General features: G+C 38.9%; 2 protein-coding genes across 3 annotated transcripts in view; both read right to left on the bottom strand.

Annotated features, from left to right (window-relative positions):
• The window catches only part of rlbp1b (retinaldehyde binding protein 1b), an 11,307-nt gene extending 8,249 nt beyond the window's left edge, over window positions 1-3,058 (bottom strand). Inside the window, exons 1-2 of one of the 2 annotated variants that reach the window (XM_015054718.1) lie at window positions 2,962-3,058; window positions 2,472-2,544 (exon numbers count right to left, since the gene is read on the bottom strand). In XM_015054718.1, the coding sequence (XP_014910204.1) occupies window positions 2,472-2,483 (12 nt within the window). In that variant the 5' untranslated portion in view covers window positions 2,484-2,544; window positions 2,962-3,058. The remainder of the gene's footprint in view (window positions 1-2,471; window positions 2,545-2,961) is intronic. The other variant, XM_015054717.1, reaches the window with a different exon arrangement.
• A 2,922-nt stretch (window positions 3,059-5,980) lies between these two features.
• On the bottom strand, window positions 5,981-9,993 carry isg20 (interferon stimulated exonuclease gene). The gene is made up of 4 exons (XM_015054720.1): window positions 9,886-9,993; window positions 8,665-9,300; window positions 7,551-7,751; window positions 5,981-6,744 (listed from the first exon to the last, which is right to left on the bottom strand). The coding sequence occupies exons 2-4, from the start codon at window positions 9,274-9,276 to the stop codon at window positions 6,559-6,561; spliced, it is 999 nt and encodes a 332-aa protein (XP_014910206.1). The 5' UTR covers window positions 9,277-9,300; window positions 9,886-9,993; the 3' UTR covers window positions 5,981-6,558.
• Window positions 9,994-10,872: the final 879 nt, after the last annotated feature.

Here is a 10,872-nt window from a genome sequence, read left to right as displayed (position 1 = left end):
ACTGTGTATTGTCAATGTGTTTCTTTCTATTGAGCAGTGAAAGTAAATAAAACGTTTCGCTTTAAGTATTTATTTACTGGAGGGTTTTTTGTTAGTGCTGCAGAGCCGCAGCTAACAGCTAGCTAACGGAGGCTGTGCCGTTCAACAGTGCAGCTGTTGCTCCTCTTACACTTTGGACTGAACCATTGTTCTAACAATAGTGGGGGGACCTAAAAAATAATTCTTATTTTTTTTCTTAGATGGAAGGCAGATTTGCTTTGTTCTTTGTTTCTATTGCATTTTTATATTGATATTGTTTAAATACAAGGGATTCTTTCATGATTTCTTTAGGGGGAACAATTCTAGCCTTTTCCAAAATTCCCCCCGGCTTCCCCCTGGGATTTATGCCTGTGCTTACAATGCTGGTAAAATGTTTGCACAACACTTACCAAAATCACCATACACCCCTATGAATGTTTGGTTTAAATCCTCTTTAGCAAGTAGCTAGTGGTTTCACCACTTCTACTATCAGAAACGGTAGAGCTCATTTAGCGATTCTGGTTTTCCATACGGACTCAGCCTGTAAATGCAGTCCATGCATTTTTAACAGATTTAGGTTAGAGATCATTTTTCTGTTGGAACACCCAACTGTGTTCATGTTTCTAAAGGTACATGAGATGTGGAAATGGAGTCATTTTATTCTTATTAATAAAGCTCTGCACACGTTGCATCCAGGAGCGCTTTTGGCACGACGCCATCTTGGATATTCTCTAAATCAAAAATACGGAGTGTGTACGAGACGCCATCACACAGATACGTCTGGAAGTTATTGGAGCCCACAAGACAAGTCGCTTGGCGTATTAGTGCCATTGTACATAGATAGTAAGTTTCGGTCAAAAATCTCAGAAAATTGGGGTGTGCTGTGGTGGTGCAGGGGTTAAGCACAACCCACATATGGAGGCCCTAGCCCTCGACATGGCTGTTGCAGGCCCGAGTCCCAACCTGGCGACCCTTGCTGCATGTCCTCCCCTTCTCTCATTTCCCATTTTCCTGTCAAATAAAGGCCACTAGAGCCAATAAAACCTTAAAAAAAATTGGAAACTTGTTTGACTTTTGAAGTCTGAAATTTCCAAGTTTTTTTTCTTGAAAATTTCTGAGATTAATCTCAAAATTTGGAGTTTTTTTGGTGGAAATTTACTTCTCTTTTTTGTATAATAATTCACACTTGAACACACTTCTTCAAGACCTAAAATGAAACCTTTAGCCAGTGCAGAGCTCTGGATGAAGCTAAACGCTTTTCTATGTCCATATAATTCTGTCACATGAGCTGGTTGTGCTCTGAGCTTCAGACATCTAATCCACATGGGTAGGAAAGCCTGTTCTTCAGTGTTATTGGACCATAATCAATAGGCCTCAGTGTGTGTGTGTGATTTTTATTAATCTTGCTCACATGAGTCCAGGAAAGCCTGTAAATGCACACCGAGGACGACGTGTGAACCAGGAAACCAGATTAGAAGCTCAGGCTACCGTAGCTGCTAGTGGCTGTCGTTCAGTCACGGCTCCTTCCCTCCTTTAATTTTGACCAAGATTTTAAAGATGCCATACAGTGTTTTGTTTTGTTTTGTTTTTTTCTCTCTCTAACAAATGTGCACTCACAGTAAAAACACATCTTGATAAAGTGTGGATTTCGAGCTACGGGATTAAACAAAGAAGAAAAAAATAAAAGGTTTATTGAAGAAAAAAACCTAACTGAAACTCCTGTGTTTGTTTTGGCGGAAGTGACATCACAAAAGGCACAAGAATCAAGCCAGTGAGCTTTCATTAGTAAATATCATGACTGATCTCAATGTGGATGCTGAAGTTTTTTAGTTTCTTTTTTTTTGTTTTGCTTTTGATTCCAAGGTGATGAGGAATGCCGTCGCAGCTGGCGAAGCTGAAGCAAATCGCGACATTGGTCGTCTTCAGAAGTTAAGCTAGTAAAAACAATTTAATATTCCAGTTTAATATTTTCCATCTGACCAAATTCGACACGTTTTTACCTTTTATACAATGAATAAATGCAAACGCATTAGAGAGTTACAGTTCCTTCCAGTGAAACCCGAAAAATGTGGGACTTTTTTGGCACGAATGGCTGTAATATTTGGCTTTAGCTGCGCAGAATGAAAGCAAGCACCTCCATTAAATCAAAAGGGAGAAAACTACTAACGCCTCCAATCAGTTGCCTTACGTGATGTCATATCCTGTTGCAAGCTTGTTTTTGATGAGGGTATCTTTTAAATTTAAATTTAAAATGTTTTATTAATATTTAAAAATAGAAAACTGACCCTGATGTGTTGATCAATGGCTAACAAACTATGCCTAAATCAAGTTAAGAGTTATTTTACACACACTTAAGAGTTATTTTACACACACACACGCATACACACACACACACACACACACACACAGTTTTAGAAGCAGCTTTAACAGAGTAAATGTGGGAAAATACTTACGACTACAGCCATGCTTCCTGCTCTTCCGATCGGCTTTACGCGTTCTGCAGAAAAACAGGGATTTTGTGAATTCCTGTAAATGAGAGAACAATCAACACTCTGTGCTTCCATATTAATCCCCTTTATTCCATCCTCCGGCTCTCAGGGTAACCTGACTGAACTATATTTGGTGCTCGCCTATTTCTGGAGGATTTGTCAGGAGGTTTCAGGCCCTTTTAGGTTAATTGTGAACTCAGTGGACATTAATATAGTTGTTTTTGGTTTGTTAACATCTCAGTACTACACTTATTGAAAGTTTAAAAGTATTTTTTATAAATAATTTAATATTGCATGAAGACTTTATGTAGGAATGACTGAAAACCAACAATAAAATCTTTCTAACAAGATGAAAAACACTTTTCTGTGGAACTGAAAGATTGAAGGGAATGGTTTTAATTTCTGCCTGACGTCTACAGCAGGAGGATGAAGATGCTGAGGAGAGGAAGCTTACCTGATGGTGATGTGGAGGAGAAGGTGGAGAGTGGCAGCGGTCGGTGTGGACCAGAGGTGGAAGGGACCTGGGATTTTGTAGTGCTGGGATTAGTGGCGTCACACCAGATTACGGCCAGCAGATTTTAGTTTTTTTTTCTTTTTCTTCGTGTCTCCATTCAATCAGCGTGAAAGTGGCACTAGGTGTGAGGGGAAGGCGGGCGGAGGAGCTCCTGTTGAGAAAAGGGAAGCCGGCGCACGTTTTCTGGTAATGTAATGTTTCGAACAAACGTTGGGATTCGATCAGATACCAGGAGGATTTAAATGTGACAAGTGACGGACAAGTGGAGCCTCTGTTGGTCTGATTCACATTTATTAATACCGTTTAAGGTTCTTTCAAACTTCATGTTACAACTTGAAACGTTTGTATTTTGAATGACCCACGACGAGAAGGGGTGAAGTTTATCTGTACAAAACATTTCAGCAACATTACACAGCAGCTCATTTTTAAACAAGCAATTATAAACGCTCCATTTTGTCAATTGAGCAAATATAAGTCAAGTACATTGGTCATAGTTCCAGTTGTTATTAATCAAAGGCAGCACTGAACAGCCTGTTTTGGCAGTTTGGCGTTTTTCTGGAAGTTTGTTTCAGATTTGTGGAGCATAAAGTCCGAATGCTTCTTCTCCATGTTTGGTTGTGGTTCTGGAGGATCACATTCCAAAATCATTTAATTGTAGCATGTAATTGAACAACGTGCGATTATACGTAGTATGCATTTATATTCAGCCTCCTGATCTCCTGCTGCCATGTAAACCTCCTTACTGTCTCAAGTGTTTTGCAGGTTTTCCTCAAGGATTTTCTGTGCATTTAGTTCCATCCAGCCTCTTCGCTTCTCTGACCGGTTTCCTTGACCCTGCTGAAGCAAACCATCCCCACATTATGATGCCGCCGCCACCATGTTTCACTCTGGGGATGGTGTGTTCACAATGTTTGTTTTCTTCCGCGCAGTTTTGTTGATGTAATTTAAAAAATAAATAAATTAATTAAATTTTATATAAAATATTTCAAGAAAAATGTTTGAATATTGATTTAATTTTTCCAAAGAGTGAGGGAGAAAAAAAAACAATCTTCAACCTAAGCCGACCCCTGTTTCATATCGATTAATCTGTTTGGAACTATATATATATATATATATATATATATATATATATATATAGAATTTTTTTTTTTCTATTTCAGTTTAGACTTCTGCAAACACGGAATCAAAACAATCCCAGAGGTAACATTATAGTTCTTATATGTACGGCAGCTGTCTCCCGATAGACAGTCATACAATAATCACCTTTACATCTCGATTGTAAGGATCCAGTACAAGAAAATATAATTACATATCTAAAAATATCTGAGATTATTCTGCTTTTGGGGTGTCATTTCTTGTCGGTCTCACCCTCGCTGACCCCGCTGGCCCCAGCGGGCACCCGGCCAGTAATCTGCTAAATCGGCTCCATAAAGAGGCTCAGGGGGCGAAATTAGAAGGATCTGACAAACAATGGCGCTCTGTTCCCCCCGGGGGCTTCGCTCCGAAATCTGTATTTTTATTGTTGGAAAGTGTGTGTGTGTGTGTGTGTGTGTGTTCGAGGGAGAACAGTGTAAAGCTATTTAAGGAATAAAAGAGGGCCACTGCTCTCCCAACTTGTCACAAAGCGGCTTTATCTGCTCACACTTACAAAACAATCCGTAACGCACTAATTCACGGCGTGGGCAGAGTTGAGTGTTTATTTTAAGGTGAATCTATATTGTTTTCAGTGGATTAATACCTCTTTGTGATACTAAGTGTTTAAACAGCATTAGGGAATAATCCTGGCTCTGTCCAACCTTACAAAGGTGAATTTTGTGACCTATTTGGACATAAAATGATGTCATTTCCCGGTCCAGCTCTTTGTGAGACTCCCACCAGCTGATTTTGGACAACACTTCAAATATTTCTCAACAGCAGAAGACACTGAGGTGTTTTATGGAGCTGAGAAAGGGAAATCTTCAGATGGATGGCAGGTGGAGTTCTTAAAATTATGTGTTCTTTATGTGTACACTAGTAGTTTTGGAAATGTGTTTTGTTTTACTGTCTTCCTTTGGTTAAATGAAATGTGTTAAAGCCTATTCCTAAAGTGCAAAGTGAAACATCTGGCGATGCTGCCTAAAGAGCCTCACCTTTGCAATAAACTCCCCTAAGTCCTGAGGAGGACATTTCCATAAATAAAACATTTTTAATCCAACTTTTACCCGAGTTATTTTGTTCAAAAAATGCTTTTATTTGACGTTCAATCTACTCTGAATCCATCTCATTTCTTTTTCTGTTCCCATTTCCTCTTAGATTCTGTCCTTTTTGTTCCAGCCTATATTCGAGACTCAAAATGAAGAAAGATTCAATATTTCATATATTTATATTCGTCCTGAGAAAGCAGCGGTATTTAACTTTCATGGGTTTTTTTAAAAACACATTTTTTTGAGCCGTCCATGTCTGAGGTCCTCTGCCCTCTACAGAAATACACAGCTGTCAGAAACAACCAATCAGAGTGAGGGGGAGGGTCTTAGAGCTGTCAATCATCCCAGTGTATGTTGCTTAAGAAAACACTGTTAATCAGTGGCTACACTAACTAGCAAACTTAAGCCTATTAATCTATAATTGTAGTTAAACAATTTCATTCTTAATTTTTAAATAATCCACTTATCGTCATTTTATTTTTCAATTTTTCCTGCTTTTATTTTTTTAGGGAGTACAACAGGCTGTTTTCAATCAGTAAAAGCACTTTGCTCAGCAGCTTGTATGAAAGATGTGATATTGATGTACAGCACTACAACAGTAGATTATGGATTGTAGAGAAAACAAAGTCTGAAACTTTTGTAGAAAGTTTCTGAGATTAATCTAAAAAACTTTTCAGTTTTTTGATGGAAATTGACTCTTTTTCCCTTCTATCTACAAAGGCCATAATACACTGGTGTAAGTCTAAATGTACTTTATATAAAAAGCCACGTCACACTGATTTGAACCAAACTGCTTTATTTTTCACATCCTGAAGGACAGCATAAAACCAGAGGTAATGAAGAGGTAACCATCACGTTTCAAACTCCGCCTATGAATGGCTGCAAATCCACCTGAGAGCAGCAGAACCCGCCGCTCTCTCTAGGCTGAGTCTGGTTTAACCTGTTTACATCACATCCAATAGCATCGGTTAACCTCCACCAAACTAGTAGTTCAACTAGTTTGTTATGACTGAATGAATGAATGAATGTTTCATCCATCTTTAATTCCACTCAGCATGGAGAAACATTCTGTTGCTTCTCACCTTTGAGGCAAAAGCAGAAAACAGAGAACTGTAACCTCAACTTTAACTGCACCATTAATTCAAAATACAATCAAGTTTTTAATAATAAATATGACAGAAATCACCATGATTTAACTTTCAGCGTCACAACAAGGAAGTAAAAACGCTTTACTCGCTGTAACCTTTTCTTCTTGGGGAAAAAAGATGAAAAATTCCGCCATTGAAGTTTCTATTGCACCTCAGGAAGTTGAATCTGAGATCCCAACAGTTCGACATGAAGTGGTGAATGGTCGTCACAGGCCGTCTGTCAGGACCTCGTCCGGCCAGAACTCGTCCTGCATGTAGTGATCCATGGGGTGGACGGTCGGCTCGTCACCCAGCCTCCTCTCCATCTCCTGCTCCCAGGCGCCCTGCACCAGCTTGTAGAGGTCCAGTGCGGCCAGGGCGTCCTCCACCGAGCAGTGGCCCCTTCTCCCAGCCTGGATGGAGCAGCCAACAGGGGGCAGCGCAGTTAGTGTGACAGCAGGAAGGTTGTGTTACTCCCAATAAACATCATCTACCAAATGCGTGTTGATCTTATTTGTGTGCAAAGACCAAATAAGATCAACAATCTGAAATAAATTGGTCTATTCAGCAATTCTGAAATGGAGCAGATGTTGAGTTCATGAGGTCTCAAATATTTTAAAGATCGTCCAATACACACTTAGTATAAGGCACATTAGAATCTTTACGCAAATCAAGAGTAGCAACGCCACTGGTTGAAACTTTCCAAACTCACAACAGTGAAGATGAGAATGTATAAAAAAGGGTGATGTTAAGAATACGGGGAGATTTTTTGTTGAGACTTTGGAATATTTTTGAATATTGAACTGATGAAACTGTAATGAGGAATCTGTGGTAGTGTAATAAATCTCCGGCTCGTCTATGGCCTAGCAACAAGAACTACGTCTCCGAGATTTATTTCTTTTACTTATATATTTAAGAGTATAGCCACCTTTCAATTCTCCAATAGTGTAACTCAAACTTTTCCCTAACCGAAAATTCCCAGGAGAAAAATAACCTACGTAAAACCTACAAATTAAACAGTGGTTGATTTATCGACGCACCACTAGTAGGTGGTGCAAAATGGTTAGCATGTTAGCACACTTGGCGAGTTTATGAACATGCTAATGGATACACTGACCCAGAGAAGCTCTCAAGCATGATGAAAACCAATTTTGCTGACCAATTATTTTCACAGAAGTAGCCACAGAAAGTGAGAACTGGTTAAGTCCACAGCTCTTACCTGGATCCTCCGGTTCAGCAGCTTGTTGGCCAGCAGCTTAAGAGAAGAGCGGCGTCCATGAGGGAACCCAGCCAGGTGCTGGAGGTGGCGCGTCGTACTGGTGTCTCTGACCATGTGACTGGGATGGTCCATGTTCAGCACCTCAAAGTCATTGTAGATGGAATGACCCACCACCACCTTGCCTTCAAGTATAGCGAGGATCTGCAGCGGGAGAATTATACCATTTTACCCAGTACAGATGGTTTGTTAGATTAAAAATGGCCGTCTTTTAAGCTATGGAGAACAATTACTTATGTTTATGAAAATAAGATTTTCCCTGTGGTCTTAACTAAACACCAGCCAAACAAAAGATGTATAAACAGACAGAGCTATAGGGAAAACATTTGGACCAAAGAATATTTGGTTGAAAGTAGAGGCTCTAACTTCAGTTTACTTGGTAAAACAGATTCAGACAGAAAAAAAGGGAGTACATTTCCACCAAAAATCTCTAAATTTTAGAAGTTCTATAGAAAAAAAATATACCCCAGAAATTTTCTTAGTTTCAAAAGTTGAAAGAGTTCCACTTTTATTAATTTTCGAAGTTTCTCAAAATATGGGGTAAGAAAGCTATCAAAAATAATGTGTACGCAAAATACAAAAAAATTGTGCGTGTAACTTAAAAGTTGTGCGTAAATAAAATTAGTAAATTGCTAAGTGGCATTTTTAATTTAATTTTTAAATAAAATTTAAAATTTTTAAAGTTGTTTTTTTTTTCTCACAAACGTTTGACTTCTGGAGTTCAGAATTTTTTTCCCCCTTGAATATTTCTGAGATTAATATAAAATTGTCAGTTTTGTCTTGCAAATTTTCAGTTTCTGAAACTTAAATTTCCAAGTTTTTTATATAAAATTTCTAAGATTAATCACAATTTATGATTTTTTTTTTTTCACAAATTTTTGATTTTTGAAGCTGAGTTGTTTGTTCTACAACATTTCTGAAATTTTCAAGAAAAATTCAGTTTTACTTTTTAAGGAAGATATGCCCTTATACACCGTTATAGATTTGGGTAGCTGGTAGATATGCATTAAAAACAAGCATCTGTAATAGATCTTGAGGTGAACCGGAAGAGCCCTACCTCCTCTTGGGCCTGGGCGAAAGGTACGGCGTTGTGGAGGTGGTGCCGGCGGATCCCGCTCCAGGGCGTTCGGAAGTCCGTGACGGGCTGACACGGTCGGACATATTTATCGTACAAGACGTTGCCATGGTAGTCGACGATGCTGCAGCGGCCCAGTGCGCTGCAGCGGCCGCCGGGCCCGGTGCCCACCATCTCGCAGTCCAGCGCCACCACGGAGGAAGCCGGGGGGCTCGGACCGAGGAAGGGGGAGCTGCGGCCGCTGGCGGGGGGGCTGCTCTCGGAGAAACCGCTGTCAACCTCCCAGCTGTCTCTGAGCACTGCCGTCACACTGCGGTGGTCCGGCTCTGGCGCGGAGTTTAAAGTGCTGTCCGTGTTCGGCTCGACTAATTTCGCCTTCTTCATCAGCGCGTTTGCTTCCAGGGGTTCGCTCAGGGATCGGGGTCTCTTCTTCCTCCTCCTCCTTCTGCTGGAGGTAGCGTTCACATCTTGGTGTTTCTTCCTGGCTACGGTGCTCTCCATTGCACGAATCGTCATGGACTTCTTGCACAGATACCTATAGTTGCCAAGAAAGCCGTGTGATACTTTATTTCTTTTTGACGGATCGGACATCATGTAATAAGTGTCTCATGGTCACATCTGGCGCGGAAAAAGTCAGAAAGGAAGAATTAGTATTAACTATAGTCACAAAAATGTTACTTTGTGTTACAGAGGCTACAATGTGAGGACAACATTCATAAAAATTAAGCCGAGTTTACACTTTTACACAAACTCCAAGTATCACTCCAAGTATCGCTCAAAGCCAATTAAAAGCCAAGCAGAATTGAATAAATTTTTTCAGTTTAGTTATATTTATTGATCACGAAGCGAATTGTGACATATTCTCCACATCACCACGTAATTTCCTTTCAAAATATTAATTTTGACAAACAGGACATAAGCCGAATTGAACACTGACGTATACAGTTTATGAAGATGTAGTTTAGTCATTTATATCGTTTATAGTTTTGTTAGTAGCTTCGATTAACTTTAAACTGTAGATATGTGAATGCAAATTGGTACAGCCGTATAACAAAATGAGCTACAAAAAGGAAAAAAAAAACACTTAACAGATATGACAAATAAACGTCAAATCATCGTGTTTTCAATATATGTCATTTGTTATCGTTTGTAACAATTAAAATCAGTTAACCTTTTAAAAAGAAATCCTGAATCGTTACGTACCTTCTGAAGCTGCACGTGGACAACAGGATCATGCCCGAACAAGTTCCCTGCCGACTCCGTTCTCTTCCTCGTTCATGGTTTATCAGAAGTGCTCCATCTCAGCACCGCCTCGTGGTGGGATGGAGCATTACGTCAGTTACTGCGACAAAAGATTATTTCACAGGTTTGTGTTCGGTCATCTATCAAAACAGTCTCATGTTACTTAATTTACTGGAAATCTTCCCCAATTAAATTAGTCAAATATGCCGAGACATTTTGAACAGCAGCTAGTGGAAACTAAATTTAAATTAAAAATTTTTTAGAAAGGATGTTTGATTTGAGGCTACCTAAACATTTTACACTTGCAACTCATTTTATAGGTTTGGTTTTATATATTGCAGTAGAGATGTTAGTTCAGTTCCAACTCATTTTTGCCATATTGTTGGTGTACACAAAATAGTTCAACTCTGAAAATAAATTAATGGGGGGAAAAAAACAAAAACCTCTGTTCACCTTTTGCCAAAGATTAGTTTTAAATATTCACCTTTTGAAGTATTTTTATTCGAGAATTAGAAATTTACTAGAAAGCTCAAAATTTCTATTAAATTTTACATTTCAAACTCAAATTTCCTTGTTTTTTTAGAAAGGTTCTGATTTTTGGGGCAGAAATGTGCTCCTTTTCCTTCCATCTACAATGGCCGTAATGTGGCGTTGTAGAATCTTCTCCGGCTCTTTAAATAATTATTTGGTGAAAGCTTTGAATTGTCACAGCAGAATAAAAACACCAGAAACAAGATTGTACAAGTCATTTAGGTTTTGTGGGCCTTTTATTTCACAATCCTTCCAAATGTACAAAAACAAAGACCAGTTACGAACAAGGAAAAAAAAAAAAAAAAAAAAAAACCTAAAAAAAAAAAAATTTTTCCCCCTTGGGTAAAGGAAAAAAAAAAAAGGAACAAAAAACCTAAAAAAAAAAAAATTTTTCCCCCTTGGGTAAAGGAAAAAAAA

The sequence above is a fragment of the Poecilia latipinna genome, unplaced genomic scaffold (genome assembly GCF_001443285.1).
Source record: "Poecilia latipinna isolate Pla-1442-1.1 unplaced genomic scaffold, P_latipinna-1.0 Scaffold1273, whole genome shotgun sequence".
Taxonomy (NCBI): Eukaryota; Metazoa; Chordata; class Actinopteri; order Cyprinodontiformes; family Poeciliidae; genus Poecilia; species Poecilia latipinna.
The sequence above is the reverse complement of the archived record's forward strand: the minus strand, read 5'-3'. Positions and strand labels throughout refer to the sequence as shown.

Excerpts from the sequence above, each read along its gene's own strand:
- isg20 (XM_015054720.1), bottom strand. The coding sequence starts at position 9,276 with ATGATGTCCGATCCGTCAAAAAGAAATAAAGTATCACACGGCTTTCTT. Across the intron at positions 7,752-8,664 it reads TCGCCCAGGCCCAAGAGGAG|ATCCTCGCTATACTTGAAGG; the intron begins GTAGGGCTCTTC and ends CTCCCGCTGCAG. Across the intron at positions 6,745-7,550 it reads TGCTGAACCGGAGGATCCAG|GCTGGGAGAAGGGGCCACTG; the intron begins GTAAGAGCTGTG and ends TGCTCCATCCAG.